Here is a 22,091-nt window from a genome sequence, read left to right as displayed (position 1 = left end):
TATTTCATTAATTCTGAAATTTTGATTTAAAAATCTTTAAATTTTGAAAAAACCCTTAATTTGGAATTAAAAACTACATATTTCGTATCAAGAGCCCTGTGTTGCAGAAGCGTAACACTGTGATTTGAATCCGGCGACCGGTTTTTATAGTCAATCAGTGTGGAGCGCAAAAAAATTAGAAATGCTTTTGTATTTTTGACTAGCGCCCAGGTGTCTTGAAATGAGTATTCCTGAATCAATCAAGCGTCATTTTTAAATATTTTCACTTGTAGGTTCCACAAACCACTAAAGCAGCACAATTTGTCTTAGATTACAGTGTAAGTACTAATGTATTCCTGTACTGCTTAATTGTCAGTTCCAATTACACATTTTGTCGATCTATATTCCCAACTGCTGCCTTATTGTGACCCCCGTTACAAATTTCTGTTGTTATATAGCATGTATGCGTGTACAAATGTATCAGATTTGCTTGGTCTGCAAAAATTTCATGCTTGGAAAACTGATATAGAATAGATCCACGAAAATCAACTTACTATACTGGTTATTTCATCACCCTAGTCGGCTGATCGAATTATGAAATGACCACAGTATGATATCAGTCTAAAATTGGCACATTTAAGATGCGAGTATGGTTGGAGTATGGAGTAAGCTGTTGGACCTGTCGAAACAACACCTGGTTACCCATATTTGTGTTTTAAAGCAAGCACCGTGTTGGGCATTATCAAATGCAGTTTTGCAGTGTCGCATTATTTTTGTTTTTTATTGTGGTTGACTCGATTGAAAGAAAAGTAGAAAAATGGAGCAGTCTTGAACCTTGGATATCCTGTACTTTGGTCCCGTCTTAATATTTCTGATAACTTCCAAATTCAAAATATTTAATTAGATTAACAGAGAAATTGTCAAGTGATAAATGGGCCTCAAAATATGCTGCGTATCGCAAAATAGGCAAATTTGTAGAACTTTTTTAATAATTTAAAAATTAAAACATTTGCAAGTTTTTTGACATTCAATGCAATAATCTACAAATTTATGACGAAAAGCTAATACTGAACAGAAATATTTACATTTAAAGTTTGGATGCGAGAGTGTTAGACAGGATGAAGTTATGCTTCCTTTCTAATTCGAATCAATTCTGTTTAGCACGTTCACCGGGGGGGGGGGGGGGGGGGGGGAGGGTTTGTACTAAATATGTGCTCAAGAAGCCGTGGTGGAGGGCACAGAAATGATCCCTTACATATAACGTATTGGCATTTCATTAACATTCAAAATCGCTTTAACTATAAACATTATTACTATAAGTTCATTAAAAAATAAATCACAGAAACGAGTGAACGAAAAAATGTACATATATATACATAGAGTGTATTTTAGAATTACAAATTTATTAAAGATTGTTTATTAGAAAATATTAAATTTCCTGACAACCAATTCCAGTTTGAGATTAGATATTATTCGATCTTACAGCTCACTAATTCTGGCTGGTAACAGTCACAAAGGCTTAAATTACTATCTCTTCTATTAGATCTGCGAAAGAGTTATGCTATGGCATCGTTCTTGCTCTCAAATCAATTATATCTTTCCCCATTGGTTGCCATATCCACAATGTTTTTGCCCTGTCCGTCATCGTGGTTCACAAGACTGCTGGGAAATCCATTTTCCAAGAGGAACATGATAAGAGACTCATCGTCATCTACTAAAATAAAACATTTTTGGTTCTATTCTATTTCTTTTGACAACCCCTTGCAATTTCCATGATGTTATATATCAGGTTGTTAAAAAAATAACAAACACGTGGGCCTTGAGAAGAGTAAAAATTTTATACCCATTTAGCTGGGTAGTGGAGGGGGGGGGGGGGGGCAAAAGAGATCCACTTGTTTCACTGCTCAATTCACCACTTAATGCCTTCGCCAAATTTTTAAATGGAGTCTCTGCCTTGACCTTTTCAAATGCTATAACGTCATAACGCCCATTAGATGCAATTTTTATGTGAGTATAAAATTTTAAGGTTAGGAATTCGACTGTTAAACACCAGACTGAACAATATATTTTGGGGAAAATGATCGGAATCCATGTCTATAAACGAGGAATGTTTCCACTGCTCTTTGCCCTTCCGTCTGCTTACAACTTTTTGTTGAGCAACTTTTCTTATGCAGAGCTGGTCTGCTTGAACAAGTCAGAAGTTAGTGACTCTCCTAATGTGAGAAAAATCACGCAAGATTTTCATTAGATCGTATCTTGCTCTTACACTCTCCATTATAATGGCTATCTTGCATGATTCTTCTCAGTCATCTCAGTCAAGATTAAAGCGTGATTAATCTTGAAAAGATTTGGCAAGACATACAATGTTGTAAAAATGTAGCAAGAATGCCCTAAACAAGAAAATCTCTTTACCAATTGTATGCTAGAAGAGTTCAAGCAAAGATCCGCTTTACTATGTTTGCAATAGACCTATCGAGAGTTGTAAGAGTGCGCTTGTTTCAAATTGCAATAACATCCATCTGAATAGACCATAATTGGAAACAAAGAAAAAATTAAAAAACTCATTTGTCATCTTTAGGACGCCTCTGGGGTTCGAAGGCAGATTACCGAGTTGAGACCGTGAAAGCACCAAATAACTGGTTTAATTGTAAATGTTTGGTCCACACAAGCACTTCTCTCTCCGATTAGCAAAGAATACTACCCCAGGTGCGATTTGCTTGAAAAAATTGTCTCCCCTTTAATACCCTAACACAATCGATAATTCATCCCCTTACTTGCTATTACACGACTCACGTTTTGAACATCAGTGACAGTGTGCCAGTTTCTTTATTTCCTGACAATAGTGGCTCACAGGAACAAACAACTAGCAGTTAAAAAGGGAACGTCTCGTTCGACAGAGAGCAGCTTAACAGAGAAAGTGCATGATTTGGCAATTATTGAGGATAGATACCATTTTATCCGGTTAAAACACATATGATCTTCACGCAGCCTCAAAATATGACCAAGATTTATTCAAGTTCGAAGCTATATACTCGCAATGATGGTCCACGAAAGATAAAAAGAGGGGTCTTTCCCATTATAGCCCCCCAGCTTAGTGGTCAGATAACCTATAGCCCCCCCCCCCCCCCAAACATCGTAATTATACCATAATGGGGGGGCTATAATTTCATGGGGGGGGGCTATAATGGGAAAGACCCAAAAAGAGTGTGATCTAAATCAGCCGGACATGTTTTCCAACTTTTGTCAACAGTGAATAATATCGGACAAGCTTTAATGGCTTTTAGAGACCTGTGGCTTCAAAACAAGACTGGAAATTCATTCACCATCTTGCAGTAATTTTTCTATCGGACTAGCAGATTTGAACTTCTGCCATAAATTAATTTCAACCTTCCGCTATATGCCAGCAAACTTTCCTTTGCGACGCTCCGAGGCTCTTAAGTTTATCAAAAAGAAATTGCATCTAAAATCCTCAGAGAATTCCTATCCTAAAATGAAACTATTCTTCTATCCTATTCCAGAATCAAACCGAAATTTTTTTTGCATCGCAATCATGGTCGTAGGAAATAAGCAGCAGGGGGTAAACTAAATGATAAACAGAAACATACTTGATCAATGAAGAGTGGTTGAGTATTCTGTCCCAGTAGGCATGATTAAAGCAACCAAAAAAGGCTAGAACAAAATTCAAGCACTGCCATGATGAGCACAAATACTTTGCTTTCAAGGACATTTCGCCAAAACTGCGATTTTTCTTGTCGTACGGCTTCGCGCACGACAATAGAAATTTTCCCAGGGGATAAAAAAATTGCACACATGTGAAATCGAAGGCCTTCGTTTAATTGACAAATTTAAGGTCAAACCTTATTATTTTGATGAAACAAAAGTGCCTGCGAAAATTCAACTTTTTTCAATATTGCAGTCACTGGGCCGTCAAAAAAACAACATTGATCCCTTTCTTCACGCTTTGAATTGCAACTTTAAATCAGTCAAAGCAAGCTATGACATTCCTAACAAATTTAGAAATTAGTGGACTTGGCGAGCGGATCCAAGTTTCCAAATGTTGGAGAATCACTATTTTGGTGTGCCTTTTAACAGCGCCAACAAAAATCTGGTTTTCGAACTATTGCTGGAGGTGAAGTTATTCCGCCTCTTTGCAAGCGTTTCCCAAGTTGACGCCCGATACAGTATCTTTTGCTTTCTTTGATTACGTCTAGGATTTTTTTTGTTCTTCCATCGCTCAACGGTTGATAGTCAGCTGGGTAGTGTAATAAGGAATTTCATTGTGTTCACTTTTGTTTTGTCTTGTCGACTGGCCACTAACTCATGGAATCGGAAACAAAATGAAAAAAACTTTCTCATCACCGTCGGTATCGTTTGGTTGACAACTATGCAGAAACCGAAACCAAAATGGGTTAAACTTAGAAACATTTCAAAGTGTTGGAAGCAGTTCGCAGTTTGGAACTATGAGATCGGTCTCTGGTCAATTAAAAGCATATAAAATTGACTCCATGATCACGCGACCAGGGTAAGTAACATGAGTTAGCTATTCTGGGCTACTCCTTAGCTATTCCAAGCTATGATACTTTTGTTTTCACTTGGCTACTGACAAGTGCTGAAGTATTAGAAGAGCTTTTGACTTTTAAGAAAAACTGTGTGGCCCACAGTTGGCTCTTTGTATTCTGCGTCTTGGCCTTGGTGCCTCCGTCATGGTAAACTCAGTGGGGTGCATATCATTGTGAAACAAACGAGGAAGCCCGTCGCAAATTTGATATGTCAATAATCTCAGAACATTTGAGGAGTTTCAGTGTAAAGGCAAGAACCTAATTGAAGACAACGCATTTGTTAGAACGATTAGTTAAAGGTTTAGTTAAAATTGCATCGCGGGTACGCAGCACTCACAAAAAAGCGCTGAAAAAAACTTGAATGCTTCCGCTCATATAAACCTGTTAGATGAACAACCTTCTACTAGAGAAAAACGCGTATGCTATCACTTCTTCAAACACAACCAGGTGCCATGCTGCAGCAGCCCTTTTCAATTTAAATTTCGGGCTACTCTCAAAAATCGATACAGTGTTATATTGTTTGGCAACGCCAAAAATTTTCCTTTTCTACAGTTGTGTAACGGCAGCTCTCCTATCAAAGTCAAGGAAAACTTTACACCGCCCAGTTCGTTTCAGCGGTTTCAAATCTGTCCGGATATTGTGTTTTTGCAGTTAACTTTTGTGAACTGTATTATCCGCTATACTGTAGAATACCGTTGCATTACTTGTTGCTCTATTACGCTTGACAACTAATCGCTCAGCTTTGCTGTATAACAAACTTGTTTCTCCCAGAATAACAAAATAATTCAAAATGAAACAATCAAAATTTTGTTGAGTTTTTGTTAATAACTCAAGTTATAAACCGAATTTAGGAATTCTATTTCCAACAAATTGTAGCCTTGTAAATTGGCTATACTTCTAAAAAATTCCAGCTTTCTGCTACAAAGATTACAGAAGGGGGCTGAACTACTGTAACTATAACTGAACAAGAACAATAATTTTCTAACTTTATTGTTAGCAAGTCTCTTTATTGGTTTCAATAACACCAATGTTGAACTAGAGTAGGCTTTATGAAAGCCAGTAAGAGAAACTGACTTTATGCTTTGCACAAAGTTTCTCTTACTTAGGAACTTCGTTCCTCAGGAAGAAAGTTTTGAGAATATCAAAGTTAATTCTCTTTTCACAAGTCAAAGTAAAGTTAAAACTGTACAATCACTAATATGATCTACAGAAACAAGACACGATAACAAGTAATTTACCGCTCAAGAAATTGTGCTTCAATACGCACTGTATGTCAGTTTAATACGACCAAAATTAACAAGTTTGTTCTGATTTTTGGTAGTTTTTCAAGCTCCTTTTATGCTGCTAGTCATGTGGATTTACATGTCAAATTCAACTGTTGATTGGTTGTAGATAATAATGTCGACAGAATGTGAACATTTTTCCATAACGTCACTTTTTCAGTGTAAATTTGATGTCATGGGAAATTCGTTAACCATGTAGAAGTTTTGTCGAATATTCTGTATCAATAACAGGTTGATTCGCAATCCAATCGCAAAGAATCTGATGCAATACTGTTAGGTCGTAGTATTGTTTTGCTGGTTGTTGAGGTAGTTCGAGTTTGAGTTATAGTTTGGCTTCGTGAATGACGATTGTGTACTAATAATAGTTGCTAAATATAAATGTTGAACAAAATGACCAAATCCGTTTGGCTTCGATAGAATGTAGCATTAAATTTCGCTTGTCACACTATTCTAGCTTTAAGGCTTGAAATGACCTTGAAGCGCTATTCAATTTGATTTCTGAGTTGTTAAGCTCAGCCTCAATATCGCCAACCCTGTTTTCCATCGCGAAAACATCTTTTCGAGGTAGTACTGGGGCGAGCTTCACTATTGGTCTCTTGTACACTCCGTCGTTCGTTCGAATTATAGCTGATCGAATCACACCGTCAGACCCATCGATGGTCTCCGCAACTCGACATAGATTGTAATATCCACAGTTATCGCTGTCTTCGATCAACCAAACGAGATCGCCTTCTCTAAGGGTTTCGTTCGCCGTAGATCGCCATTTTTGCCGATTATTCAGAGTTGGCAGATATTCTTTACGAAATCTGTCCCATATGAGATTTGCATAGGCTTGAGTTTGTCGAAAGAGCTTTCGATGATCAACAAAATCTTCCGCGCATGGTAGATAGGGTAAGCAAACGTTCCTGTTGCCAAGCAAGAAGTGATTGGGAGTCAATGCTTCTAAGTCATTAACATCTGAACTGACTGGAGTCAAAGGTCTCGCATTCAAAGTCTGCTCAACGATGCACATCGTTGTTGAAAGAACGTCCTCGGTGACTGATCTGTTCCCCAACACTGCATACATTGCTTTCTTGCAACTTCTCACCAACCACTCCCATACTCCTCCAAAATGAGGTGCTGCGGGTGGGTTGAACTTCTATCTAATCCCTCGTTGAATTAGATGTTCTTCGATCCCTTCTTTGTTCCATGCCGCAATGGACATACTCTGCAAACTCTCTTTCAGCTCCAACAACGTTTGTCCCGTTGTCACTGATGATTGTATTCGATTTGCCTCTTCGAGCAATAAATCTCATTATTGCATTGAGACAACTATCAGTGTCCAACTTAGGTACCACTTCTATATGCACCGCTCTCATAGTTAGACAAGTAAAGAGACAACATCATCGCTTTTCATTTCTTCGCCCAATCTTCACAATGAAAGGGCCAAAGTAGTCGACTCCAATATTTGTAAAGGCTGTTGAAGCATCTAACCGCTCTTCGGGTAGATCTGCCATGACTGGTGCTATCGTTTGTGTTCTGCCCTTTCTGCAGGTAACGCACTTGTTCTTGATTGATCTTAAGGCGTTCCGTATGCCTAGGATCCACATCTTCTGCTGAACAATGTTTCTTACATGCTCAGTACCCTCGTGCTGATTGTCCTTGTGCTCATGTCGCAAGAATAATTCAACCGCACGATGTTTCCAATGTAACAGCATTGGATGCTTTGCATTGAAGTCCAACTGACTTTTGCCTATTCTGCCTTTTGCTCGAATAAGTCCTTCTTCATCTAGGAAAGGGGAGAATTGCAGAATTTTGCTGACTTTTGGAATTTCCTTTTCAGCTTTGAGAGATTTCATCTCTTCACCAAACTGTTCTTGTAGTAACTTGAAGATCGTTGCTTTTGCTTTTTCTCTTTCCTCAATGCTGACTACGAGTGTTGCTGGTTGGTGTCTGTTCATTGCTCGCTGTACGTATACCACTGTATTTACTAGTCTATTAAAATTACTGAATCGTTCCCACTGAATAACAGCTTTCTTCTCTTCAGCCTGTATTATGAAGACTGATGAGGGCATATTCTCTTCATCTGATGCGAAGATTAGGTTCACCTGCTCCGGCCATTCACTTTCTGGTCGTTTTAACCAGGCCGGCCCAGTGAGCCACTCACTTCTCTTGAGTTCTTCAATGTTGATTGCTCTGGTGCCAACGTCCGCTGGGTTGTTGATACCGCTGACATGTTTCCACTGTGAAACATCAGTTGTATCTAGTATCTCAGCTACTCGATTGGCCACAAACACTTGTTTTTTGCGATGGGAACTGTGTATCCACTGCAATACCGTAGTTGAGTCTGACCAAAAACTGCAACTATTTATCTTCATTTCATGTTCCTTGACTATCTGTTCTTTCAACCTCACTGCCATGACTGCCGCTTGCAACTCCAATCGTGGTATTGAAAGATGCCTCATCGGTGCCACTCTGCATTTTCCAATGACAAATGCTAAGTCAGCTGAGTATTCTTTTGGTTGTGAACGTAGATAGGCCACTGCACACATCGTGTCTTCAGATGCGTCAGCAAACACATGAAGCTCAGTTTTATCCCTCTCTCTGTTGAAGTATCTTCTATCGATGCTTGTTTCAGCCACTATTGGAAGTTGTTCTTTCCATCTCAGGAATTCTTCTTCTTCACTAGGCTCCACATCGTTGTCCCAATGTTGTCCATTCTTAGTCCAGATGCCTTTCAGAAGTCGTCTCATTTGAACACTGAACGGAGCAAACAAACCGATCGGGTCGAATACTGAAGATACCAGTGACAGAATCTCCCTCTGGGTTATAGGTGCTTCAACTTCCTTGTTTGTACCTCTGCATACTTGAAGGCTATCATCAGTAACGGTCCATTGTAGTCCTAGCACTGAAGATCCCTCCGTACTGGGTTCCACTTCGACTTGCTTCGTGTTGCTGATTGACTTCAAGTCTCCTGGGATTGCTTCGGCAACTGCATCGTTGTTGCTTATCCACTTCTTCAATTCAAATCCATGTTGTGAGAGAGGAGGTTGTAGTTGGTTGAAAACTTCAATTGCTTCTTCCGGGGTTTCTACTGATTTGATGAAATCGTCCATGTAGAAGTTGTTTTGTATTGCCTTTGCTGCAATTGGATACTCTTTTTCGTTGTCCAGTCCCACTCGCTTGAGAGCATAGTTTGCACAAGTTGGAGAACTCTTAGCTCCAAAAACATGACGCTGATATTCGTATATCTGAAAAGGCTCGTTTGTTCTAGGACGCCATAAGAACCTCAAGCAACTTCTGTCCTGTTCGGGAACTTGCACTTGTAGAAACATCGATTCGATGTAAGCTGTCAGGGCTATTGGTCTTTCACGGAATCTGAATATTGTTCCAATCAACCCATGTAGAAGATCAGGTCCTTATAGTAGCTTATCATTTAGGCATAAGTTTTTGTACTTTGATGCGGCATTGCAAACACGTCTTACTTTGCCAGGCTTGTTCGGGTTTAGCACTGGATGATGTGGCAAATACCATTCTTTCCCAAAGGTGCCTTTCATTTCGGACTCGTCCAATATCTTTACGAATCTTTTTTCTACATCTGTATCTATTGACTGTTGATACAAAATCTTCAGGTTTGGGTCCCTTTGGAATCTTCGCTCCAGTGAGTAAAGCTGACCCAAGGCTGAGCTGTAGTTGTTCGGTAGGTTTGGCTCTGGTTCACTTCACAGCATTCCCACTTCATGCCCCTCGCCTGTGAACTTTGTCGTACTCTCTAGCATCTTTTATGCCTGCAGTTCCTTCTTTGACTGGCTGACGACGTTGATTTTGGAAGCATAGGTTTCTATGTCCTACCAGGTTTGAATATTCTCTGCCACTTTCACATCTTCAGTGAAGGCAAAATGACAAACATATTGTCTTCTTTTGCCCGTCATGGGTCCACTGACTACCCATCCTAGCTCGGTTAGAACGGCGAAAGGTTCACTTCGTGTTCCTATCTTATAGTCCAATGGGCGTTGTAGCTCATAAGCATCTTGACCAAGGATGATGCCAACTTCCATCAAATTGAAGCTTTTGTTGGGTAAAACACTCAAGTGGTTGAAGCTTTGCTTCAGCTTGTTGTAGTTGTAGTTTGTGTTTCCCAAGAAGATTGACGGGTGTGCAAACGCTTCGATTGAATGCACCTTTGAATGTAGTCCCTTTATTTTGAGAGGAACCCTTTCTGTCTTCAGATCCTTCGTTCCGTGTATGCCAGCTATGTTGAGCGTCACACCGGTGCCTTGGGCCCGTAACTTCTCTTGCACACTTTGATCGATGAACGAAACCGTTGATCCACTATCGAGGAAAGCATATGTGTTCAACCTGTTGCCACCGCTCTGTAACGAGACAGGAACTATCTGAAGAAAGCTAGTAACTTCGTTACTCTGGTTGATTATTGCTGCGTTTACGTTGACTGCATGATTGCCCTCGTCCATTTGGTTTTCTGACTGTAGCAATTGGTTGTGCTTCTTGATGCATCCATTGATGCCGCACGCATTGACTCTACAATCTTTGATTGCATGTCCTTTGCCTAGACATCCGTAACATAAGCGTTGCTTTCTCACTGCTGCGTACCGATCATTCACACTCATGTTCCTGAATAGTGGACAGTTCCATATTTTATGAGTGCCATCAGCTAGCGGACAGTGATCATTTTGCGTTTGCTTCGTTTCTTTAACGTTGGAACTTGCGCTGAAGTTCGACGTTTTCGAGAACCGTTTGTATCTATTTGTGCTTCTTCGGTCTTCTTCTCTTCGCTCTCCCTTGAAAGCTGAAAACCCGTCGTGCACGAATGCTATCCTTGATAGCCATTTTTCAAACATAATCAGATCAGGCCAATCTTCATCTTTATCATCAACATAGAACCACCACTTCTCTTTGAGAACTTGGGGTAGTTTATCTACTGCCATATACAGTGTCGAGCTTGACTGCAGATCACCAATCTGCTTGTACTCTTTGAGCACATTCACAAAGTTCGAAACAATAACTGAGAAACTGATCAGACCTGTTGAGTCGTGTGGTTTCACCTGACTTGCTTTGCGAAGGCTCTCCAGTTGTGCATCAATGATCACATGAGGCCTTCCAAATTTCCTCTCCAGAATGCTCCATGCAGCACCATAGAACTGTCCAGAATAGCCCATTCCAGAGATTGCTGACCTTGCCTTGTCTGTCAGTAGAGTCTTCAGATGGCTCATCTTCTCTTAGTCTGGTATTGGTCGTTCATCAACTGTAGCAATGAACATACTAGGCTTGAGTTTGTCGAAAGAGCTTTCGATGATCAACAAAATCTTCGGCGCATGGTAGATAGGGTAAGCAAACGTTCCTGTTGCCAAGCAAGAAGTGATTGGGAGTCAATGCTTCTAAGTCATTAACATCTGAACTGACTGGAGTCAAAGGTCTCGCATTCAAAGTCTGCTCAACGATGCACATCGTTGTTGAAAGAACGTCCTCGGTGACTGATCTGTTCCCCAACACTGCATACATTGCTTTCTTGCAACTTCTCACCAACCACTCCCATACTCCTCCAAAATGAGGTGCTGCGGGTGGGTTGAACTTCCATCTAATCCCTCGTTGAATTAGATGTTCTTCGATCCCTTCTTTGTTCCATGCCGCAATGGACATACTCTGCAAACTCTCTTTCAGCTCCAACAACGTTTGTCCCGTTGTCACTGATGATTGTATTCGATTTGCCTCTTCGAGCAATAAATCTCATTATTGCATTGAGACAACTATCAGTGTCCAACTTAGGTACCACTTCTATATGCACAGCTCTCATAGTTAGACAAGTAAAGAGACAACATCATCGCTTTTCATTTCTTCGCCCAATCTTCACAATGAAAGGGCCAAAGTAGTCGACTCCAATATTTGTAAAGGCTGTTGAAGCATCTAACCGCTCTTCGGGTAGATCTGCCATGACTGGTGCTATCGTTTGTGTTCTGCCCTTTCTGCAGGTAACGCACTTGTTCTTGATTGATCTTAAGGCGTTCCGTATGCCTAGGATCCACATCTTCTGCTGAACAATGTTTCTTACATGCTCAGTACTCTCGTGCTGATTGTCCTTGTGCTCATGTCGCAAGAATAATTCAACCGCACGATGTTTCCAATGTAACAGCATTGGATGCTTTGCATTGAAGTCCAACTGACTTTTGTCTATTCTGCCTTTTGCTCGAATAAGTCCTTCTTCATCTAGGAAAGGGGAGAATTGCAGAATTTTGCTGACTTTTGGAATTTCTTTTTCAGCTTTGAGAGGTTTCATCTCTTCACCAAACTGTTCTTGTAGTAACTTGAAGATCGTTGCTTTTGCTTTTTCTCTTTCCTCAATGCTGACTACGAGTGTTGCTGGTTGGTGTTTGTTCAATGCTCGCTGTACGTATACCACTGTATTTACTAGTCTATTAAAATTACTGAATCGTTCCCACTGAATAACAGCTTTCTTCTCTTCAGCCTGTATTATGAAGACTGATGAGGGCATATTCTCTTCATCTGATGCGAAGATTAGGTTCACCTGCTCCGGCCATTCACTTTCTGGTCGTTTTAACCAGGCCGGCCCAGTGAGCCACTCACTTCTCTTGAGTTCTTCAATGTTGATTGCTCTGGTGCCAACGTCCGCTGGGTTGTTGATACCGCTGACATGTTTCCACTGTGAAACATCAGTTGTATCTAGTATCTCAGCTACTCGATTGGCCACAAACACTTGTTTTTTGCGATGGGAACTGTGTATCCACTGCAATACCGTAGTTGAGTCTGACCAAAAACTGCAACTATTTATCTTCATTTCATGTTCCTTGACTATCTGTTCTTTCAACCTCACTGCCATGACTGCCGCTTGCAACTCCAATCGTGGTATTGAAAGATGCCTCATCGGTGCCACTCTGCATTTTCCAATGACAAATGCTAAGTCAGCTGAGTATTCTTTTGGTTGTGAACGTAGATAGGCCACTGCACACATCGTGTCTTCAGATGCGTCAGCAAACACATGAAGCTCAGTTTTATCCCTCTCTCTGTTGAAGTATCTTCTATCGATGCTTGTTTCAGCCACTATTGGAAGTTGTTCTTTCCATCTCAGGAATTCTTCTTCTTCACTAGGCTCCACATCGTTGTCCCAATGTTGTCCATTCTTAGTCCAGATGCCTTTCAGAAGTCGTCTCATTTGAACACTGAACGGAGCAAACAAACCGATCGGGTCGAATACTGAAGATACCAGTGACAGAATCTCCCTCTGGGTTATAGGTGCTTCAACTTCCTTGTTTGTACCTCTGTTTGCATACTTGAAGGCTATCATCAGTAACGGTCCATTGTAGTCCTAGCACTGAAGATCCCTCCGTACTGGGTTCCACTTCGACTTGCTTCGTGTTGCTGATTGACTTCAAGTCTTCTGGGATTGCTTCGGCAACTGCATCGTTGTTGCTTATCCACTTCTTCAATTCAAATCCATGTTGTGAGAGAGGAGGTTGTAGTTGGTTGAAAACTTCAATTGCTTCTTCCGGGGTTTCTACTGATTTGATGAAATCGTCCATGTAGAAGTTGTTTTGTATTGCCTTTGCTGCAATCGGATACTCTTTTTCGTTGTCCAGTCCCACTCGCTTGAGAGCATAGTTTGCACAAGTTGGAGAACTTTTAGCTCCAAAAACATGACGCTGATATTCGTATATCTGAAAAGGCTCGTTTGTTCTAGGACGCCATAAGAACCTCAAGCAACTTCTGTCCTGTTCGGGAACTTGCACTTGTAGAAACATCGATTCGATGTAAGCTGTCAGGGCTATTGGTCTTTCACGGAATCTGAATATTGTTCCAATCAACCCATGTAGAAGATCAGGTCCTGCTAGTAGCTTATCATTTAGGCATAAGTTTTTGTACTTTGATGCGGCATTGCAAACACGTCTTACTTTGCCAGGCTTGTTCGGGTTTAGCACTGGATGATGTGGCAAATACCATTCTTTCCCAAAAGGTGCCTTTCATTTCGGACTCGTCCAATATCTTTACGAATCTTTTTTCTACATCTGTATCTATTGACTGTTGATACAAATTCTTCAGGTTTGGGTCCCTTTGGAATCTTCGCTCCAGTGAGTAAAGCTGACCCAAGGCTGAGCTGTAGTTGTTCGGTAGGTTTGGCTCTGGTTCACTCCACAGCTTTCCCACTTCATGCCCCTCGCCTGTGAACTTTGTCGTACTCTCTAGCATCTTTTATGCCTGCAGTTCCTTCTTTGACTGGCTGACGACGTTGATTTTGGAAGCATAGGTTTCTATGTCCTACCAGGTTTGAATATTCTCTGCCACTTTCACATCTTCAGTGAAGGCAAAATGACAAACATATTGTCTTCTTTTGCCCGTCATGGGTCCACTGACTACCCATCCTAGCTCGGTTAGAACGGCGAAAGGTTCACTTCGTGTTCCTATCTTATAGTCCAATGGGCGTTGTAGCTCATAAGCATCTTGACCAAGGATGATGCCAACTTCCATCAAATTGAAGCTTTTGTTGGGTAAAACACTCAAGTGGTTGAAGCTTTGCTTCAGCTTGTTGTAGTTGTAGTTTGTGTTTCCCAAGAAGATTGACGGGTGTGCAAACGCTTCGATTGAATGCACCTTTGAATGTAGTCCCTTTATTTTGAGAGGAACCCTTTCTGTCTTCAGATCCTTCGTTCCGTGTATACCAGCTATGTTGAGCGTCACACCGGTGCCTTGGGCCCATAACTTCTCTTGCACACTTTGATCGATGAACGAAACCGTTGATCCACTATCGAGGAAAGCATATGTGTTCAGCCTGTTGCCACCGCTCTGTAACGAGACAGGAACTATCTGAAGAAAGCTAGTAACTTCGTTACTCTGGTTGATTGTGGCTGCGCTTACGTTGACTGCATGATTGCCCTCGTCCATTTGGTTTTCTGACTGTAGCAATTGGTTGTGCTTCTTGATGCATCCATTGATGCCGCACGCATTGACTCTACAATCTTTGATTGCATGTCCTTTGCCTAGACATCCGTAACATAAGCGTTGCTTTCTCACTGCTGCGTACCGATCATTCACACTCATGTTCCTGAATAGTGGACAGTTCCATATTTTATGAGTGCCATCAGCTAGCGGACAGTGATCATTTTGCGTTTGCTTCGTTTCTTTAACGTTGGAACTTGCGCTGAAGTTCGACGTTTTCGAGAACCGTTTGTATCTATTTGTGCTTCTTCGGTCTTCTTCTCTTCGCTCTCCCTTGAAAGCTGAAAACCCGTCGTGCACGAATGCTATCCTTGATAGCCATTTTTCAAACATAATCAGATCAGGCCAATCTTCATCTTTATCATCAACATAGAACCACCACTTCTCTTTGAGAACTTGGGGTAGTTTATCTACTGCCATATACAGTGTCGAGCTTGACTGCAGATCACCAATCTGCTTGTACTCTTTGAGCACATTCACAAAGTTCGAAACAATAACTGAGAAACTGATCAGACCTGTTGAGTCGTGTGGTTTCACCTGACTTGCTTTGCGAAGGCTCTCCAGTTGTGCATCAATGATCACATGAGGCCTTCCAAATTTCCTCTCCAGAATGCTCCATGCAGCACCATAGAACTGTCCAGAATAGCCCATTCCAGAGATTGCTGACCTTGCCTTGTCTGTCAGTAGAGTCTTCAGATGGCTCATCTTCTCTTAGTCTGGTATTGGTCGTTCATCAACTGTAGCAATGAACATACTAGACCACTCCGGCCATTCGAGAGGGTTTCCGTCGAAGTTGTTCAACTTCAGCTTTGGTATGTTACTACTACCTGAATAGCCAGTGTTGTATCGTAATAGACCAGCTCTGGGGGAAACGTCTCGGTCTTCAGCACTTGAGGATTGGTCTCGTGATCTGCGATATCTTGAGAAGCGACTTTGCCTGTTCACTTCGGGGGTCACTTCGAAGCGAGCTGTTGATCGATCTGGTGTTAGAAGGTTGTCGATTCTGCTGGCCCAGTCAGAGACATCTCTCTTCTTGGGTGTCCAGTTGAAGGGTGATTTGTCTCGAGCAATGGTTGGTTGGGAACGAGCATCATCGTTCTCTAATGCTGTTCTCTTCACTTTGCGCTCTAGCTCGCGCTCTTCCTCCAGTAGTTGATGCTTGGTTTCCAGTTCCTTCATTTGCATTTCCAGCTCTAGCCTCCTCCGCTCAAACCGTGCTTGTTCGAGTCGCATCTTGGTTTCGAATTCGATGTCGAATTTCTTCATCCTTTCCTCGCGCCTTTGCTTTGCTGAAGATGTTTCAGAAGCATTCTCCGTCTCTTGGCCGCTTGCTGTTGCTCCATTTTGCACTGTTCGAGCAACTGGGTTGTCTGTTTGGTAGTTGTTGCTCTCGCTGTCGTTCACTGCTTGGGTTGCGTTGCTTTGCTCTGCATTCATTGCTGGTTGCGTGCCTTTGCTTATATATGCAAGCCAATGATAGTCTAAACTTGCTTTGCACTTCCTTGCTTCTTTCAGATGCTCTTCAACGAAATTAGCTTGATACGGCACAAACTTGTTTCGACGCTGCAGTTGCTTGGGTATTTCTTCCTTTAGAAGGTGAACAGTCTGTTGATAGAGGACCTTTAATTTATTGGGTCGATCTGAATCTTAAATTATTTTGTAGCCAAGACTTCTTTTAGTGTTAACTTCTTCCACTAACTCTTGAAGCTTCTTATCGTACCTGTGAGCTGTTGATTGAAGCTCCTCTCTGCTTGTTGTGCTTGACTTGCCTGGTTGCTGTTCGCTTTTGCTTTGTTGGTTTCCTTTGAGCAGGGTTCGCACTTCAATTTCTTTATTGAATTGCACTCTTCTGTTCGCCTCGCTGGCCTGTTGGTGTTGATTTGTTTGATTCTCTTTGAGCGTTGCTTTCGGCACTCTCTTCATCAGATTGGACAGCAGTTTGCCTTCCACTGTCCGGGTCGGTGGACCAAATGTAACGGCTGCTCTCCTATCAAAGTCAAGAAACTTTACACCGCCCAGTTCGTTTCAGCGGTTTAAAATCTGTCCGGATATTGTGTTTTTGCAGTTAATTTTTGTGAACTGTATTATCAGCTGTACTGTAGAATACCGTTGCATTACTTGTTGCTCTATTACGCTTGATAACTAATCGCTCAGCTTTGCTGTATAAAAAACTTGTTTCTCTCAGAATAACAAAGTAATTCAAATTGAAACAATCAAAATTTTGTTGAGTTTTTGTTAATAACTCAAGTTATAAACCGAATTTAGGAATTCTATTTCCAACAATATGTAGCCTTGTAAATTGGCTATACTTCTACAAAGTTTCAGCTTTCTGCTACAAAGATTACAGAAGGGGGCTGAATTACTGTAACTATAACTGAACAAGAACAATAATTTTCTAACTTTATTGTTAGCAAGTCTCTTTATTGGTTTCAATAACACCAATGTTGAACTAGAGTAGGCTTTATGAAAGCCAGTAAGAGAAACTGACTTTATGCTTTGCACAAAGTTTCTCTTACTTAGGAACTTCGTTCCTCAGGAAGAAAGTTTTGAGAATATCAAAGTTAATTCTCTTTTCACAAGTCAAAGTAAAGTTAAAACTGTACAATCACTAATATGATCTGCAGAAACAAGACACGATAACAAGTAATTTACCGCTCAAGAAATTGTGCTTCAATACGCACTGTATGTCAGTTTAATACGACCAAAATTAACAAGTTTGTTCTGATTTTTGGTAGTTTTTCAAGCTCCTTTTATGCTGCTAGTCACGTGGATTTACATGTCAAATTCAACTGTTGATTGGTTGTAGATAATAATGTCGACAGAATGTGAACATTTTTCCATAACGTCACTTTTTCAGTGTAAATTTGATGTCATGGGAAATTCGTTAACCATGTAGAAGTTTTGTCGAATATTCTGTATCAATAACAGGTTGATTCGCAATCCAATCGCAAAGAATCTGATGAAATACTGTTAGGTCGTAGTATTGTTTTGCTGGTTGTTGAGGTAGTTCGAGTTTGAGTTATAGTTTGGCTTCGTGAATGACGATTGTGTACTAATAATAGTTGCTAAATATAAATGTTGAACAAAATGACCAAATCCGTTTGGCTTCGATAGAATGTAGCATTAAATTTCGCTTGTCACACTATTCTAGCTTTAAGGCTTGAAATGACCTTGAAGCGCTATTCAATTTGATTTCTGAGTTGTTAAGCTCAGCCGCAATAAGTTGGACTTTTGATATAATCTAGTAGAAGGACAAACAAGCTCACAACGAATTTTGCAAACAATTTAAGCGTGATCTTCCAACAAAGAAGGAAAACTAGGACTCTGTCACAACAAAAATTGGACAAGAAAAAAGAAATATCCCCATCGATAAAATTCAAGATGTTGATATTTTTCAAGAGAACAAATTAGAAATTACAAATTGCTTAATGAAAAGTTTTCAAAAATCAGGGATAAAAAAGAGAGCATAAACCAATGATCAGTTTTTTTTTCAATAATGATTCTAAAAGGACAATTAATTTTCAGAAAAACTACGCTGAAAAAATTGTACGAGGCCAATGATTTACTTGACAAAAACAAAGCCACTGGAAACAGAGTTTTCAATGCTAGTTTTCATAGGAAGTGATTTATAACTTCTCTTCAACAACTGCACTTTAGTAATCATCTTCGCAGGAAATTTGAGATTTCTTTTGTAAGTCCTGTCTACGAAAACAGGAAGGGAACGGTATGCAAAAAATAGGCCGATCTCAATAACACGAATGTTGGCGATATTTTTGCACGTTGTTTGCTGAATCAAGTGAATGAATGCTTATAAAAAGAAAAACTCTCGCGAAAGAAAAAATTGGTTGAGTTTTTGTTGATCTTGCGATAGTGTCAACTCATTATCCAATGAGCAGTTTCTTAGGAAATTAGGTGCTTACAGATTTTCCAATTGCGTAGTAAAAACGTTTGGTTCAATTCTTGCTGACAGAAGCCAGTGCGTGAAACTAGAAGACGTTGTTTCAGAATGGAAAAAACCTCAGTGTTCCTTATATAATTGTTTTCAGGCCTCTCACTTTCCTACACTACATCATTGACATCAGGAAAAAAACGCAAGGCGTTTTTAAAATAATTTTGTGTGCGGGTGATACACTTTCTGAATCAAGAACAAAAACATTTTCAAGCTGAATAAACGCGCCCTCGGCGGCTTTCAAGCTAAAGAAACGGCAAATTAGCTCAAAGAAAACAAGGTATTATTAAATGCTGAAAAAAAAACAAATTACTTTCAATTTCAAGACAAAATGAGTATTTTGGCAAAGCATTTATCATTGCAGATACTTAACAATTGAGTTTTTCAATGAGTTTTCTATTTCAATTCAATAAAGTTCCCACAAAAAAGCGATGGCCAAACAATCAAAGTGCTTTGTACGTCACCAAAAACGACTTGGAACCAGATCGTTATTCATATTACTGTGCATATTACTTTATTATGCATTAATTTTCAAAATCTGCATTTCATTTCTACAACGCATAAACATAAACAGAAGAAATATTTGATCAAAATATGCTGATTGGGAAAAAATTGAAGTATCCCCTTTCAATGGAATCTAAAATTCTACCAGCAGAATTGCTAAGCTCTCAAATCAGTGTTTGCAAGTAATATATTAAGAAATGATATTATTTCAAAAATTCATTTCGTACAGATCATTTTTATTCTTGGGGTTTTTGTTCAAAAGAGAACTAATTGCAAAAAAACAACTGATCATATTAAAAACCTGCAACTGTTCGTTAGAACGAAAAGGAAATCTGAAAAGGAGTAAAATTAATTGTGAAATACGATAATTAAAATCTCAAAACAAAATTAGCAAATTTTAAAACAGCGTTAGCCTCAACGGATTGAACGTGTACCATTCGATAGAAACATTAGCTACTTCATGGGCTAATTTATATTTATCAAAATACAGAAACCCTAATATTTCCGACTCACTTTATAGTTCCGACCCACATTAGAATTTTTTCAGTCATTTTTGGCCAATAAAAAAAATTCATTCTAGAGGGTTGTTGTGATTGCTTTCATTACAAAATCCCCCTATCCCCCTAAGCGTAGAACATAAAACGAAAAATATTAGTTTTAATTCCATGTTTCCACGAAGTTATCGAGGTTCCTGACTAATTTTTATCGTATTTGTTCACAAATTTCTTATTTTAACGCCATTTTTAACAAAGTGGGATAAAAAATATGTTCAACGTCAACAATAGTGTTGTTTACCTCTATAAATAAAAGAATGTTGTTGAACTTTTTGATCCATTTTTTGGCTAGAATATTTGCAAACATTTTTTTTTTTCAAAATTCAGCAATTTCAATAAAAAATAGCACAAAATATGCACCTTTAGTACACTGTTCTTAGCTTTGCCGGATTGAGACACCTTAAAATCACTGAGACGAATTTTTTTGGCCCCCATGAGAGCTTGGTTTACAAACGCTTCCTTTGATATTGTTCAATTGTCGCCAATTTTACCAATACTTATCTAAAATGCACGATTTATTCTTGATATACTGATTTTTTTCTCAAATTGATCGTATCAAAGATATCTGAAACAATAATTTGTTCCTAACGGACCAATGGCCTTAGCAAGGCTACTCTTGTTCCAATGTTTTTTTTACGGTCCAAAAACATTTGGGGCTGGAATAATTTGCTTTCCTTTTTTTAAGTACTTATTTTTTGTTATTAAAAAAACAAACAGTTCAAATCAAAGATTACTAATAATAAGTTCAGTCAACATTTTTATGAGTTTCGAGTAAAACTTATCAAGTTTCTTTAATTACAAGTTTATGGTCATATTGACTTTTTAATATACTTGTCTTCAAAAAAAACTATGGAATTTGCAGGCTTTCCACGGAATTTGCCATGATTTCTCTTTTGTGATCTCTTTGAAGTTTAATTTCTCACAATAAAGGTTGCAAGGTTGCATCGATTAGAAATTTTCTATTTATTGTGGTTTTACGTTTTAGGTTATGGTTGTTGGCTTTGACACTACGAGTTTATTTCAAATTTGATCTTTCAAATTTGATGTTCCTTTTCCTGAAGGTCATTTTTTGACAGATCGATAGTCCAAATTTGGTATTTTAAAAGAATTTGCAGATTTTTCCCATACAGAATTTAGTTTGAACGGCAGCGAAACCGTCTGCTAGCCGAGTTTACTGGCTTTCTTGTTTGTGAGAAAACTCTGGATATCCTCTCGGTTTGTCTTCCCGGCCTCCTATGAACAAAGAGAGAAATTAATTATTAATTTCTAGCTATAATTTTTCATAACTTTGAAATCGAATGTTTTCAGAGAAATATAGAGGTATTTTTTTAAAAATTAATTCGGAAAAAATTTAATTGTCTATCTGAAACATCATCAGATGAAAAAAAGACATCTGCAAGCCCTTATCTAAACCTGATAACGACTTGAGCATTAAATAAGTGCGCTGATCATTTAAAATGGAATCATTTTTGCTGTTTCGCTTTCAGCAAACTGAGAACCGTTGCCGTGTCAAACTTTCGTGAGATTTAAATAAAAAATTCAACAGAAAAAAATGTCATGGTGACAACTTGATGACCGGTGATAACCAAAAAAAGTTATCCCTTGCAGACGGCAGAGCATGTTGCATTAAAACATTCCGTGTTGGAAACAGCTCTTCATAAACTGTGGAGATTTGCTAGATTTGTGATTCCAAAAACGTCATTATCAGACAGTTGTCCTGAGTTGGCCATTACGGACTTTTATCAGTGGGGATCAAAAGAATGGAATAAAATCATTTACGATCCTCAAGCAAACAAACTTCATAAGAGCGCGGTCTAAAACAATCCATTGGGTTGTTCAATAATGGATCCGAAATCTTGTTGATTGCCTTCTGAAAGAGCTCTTATGACACAAGAGAACTCAATATGTCTATCCGTTTATTATGTCTGATTCAGTAAACTAGTGTGGCAACATGTTTATCAGCAAATCCAGCTAATTTATATATTTGGCAGTGATTGAACACAACTTTCAGTCTTCCAGAGAAACCAAACAAGACATTGATAACTAAAAAAATAACAGTGAACTAAAAAAAGCTCAAAAAACAGAAACTGTATCTACATGTCAGTGGTCTTAGTTCTAACCAACTCGAAATAGTGATATAGTGGAGCCAACTTAGATGTTTTCACCAAACTGCACAGCGGAAACTTGCGTAACTGAAATGCAGTTAACTAAAATTTCGGTTCCAACATGGAACCACTAAACAAGTTTGGTAAACCTATCCGTAAGGTCTTCCTAAAGACAGAAAAATGATGAATATATTGAGACTAAAAAACTAAAGTAG

The 22,091-nt window shown here is 39.3% G+C and overlaps 1 protein-coding gene across 5 annotated transcripts in view; it reads right to left on the bottom strand.

Annotated features, from left to right (window-relative positions):
* Positions 1 to 946: 946 nt before the first annotated feature.
* LOC142343188 (uncharacterized) overlaps positions 947 to 22,091 on the bottom strand; it is a 42,628-nt gene continuing 21,483 nt past the window's right edge. The window contains exons 1-2 of one of the 5 annotated variants that reach the window (XR_012759193.1): positions 2,392 to 3,035; positions 1,558 to 1,693 (exon numbers count right to left, since the gene is read on the bottom strand). Coding sequence is in view for 1 of the 5 variants with exons in the window: in XM_075394905.1 (XP_075251020.1) it covers positions 1,566 to 1,693 (128 nt within the window). In the remaining 4 variants the exon portion in view is untranslated. Of the gene's footprint in view, positions 1,694 to 2,391; positions 3,036 to 3,584; positions 4,923 to 22,091 lie in introns of those variants that run through there. The other 4 variants (XR_012759191.1, XR_012759192.1, XR_012759190.1 and 1 more) reach the window with 4 other exon arrangements.

The sequence above is a fragment of the Convolutriloba macropyga genome, chromosome 7, assembly GCF_964194025.1.
Source record: "Convolutriloba macropyga chromosome 7, txConMacr16.3, whole genome shotgun sequence".
In the NCBI taxonomy this organism is placed as follows: Eukaryota; Metazoa; Xenacoelomorpha; order Acoela; family Convolutidae; genus Convolutriloba; species Convolutriloba macropyga.
Note: the sequence above shows the minus strand (reverse complement) of the source record. Positions and strands in the feature narration are given on the sequence as shown.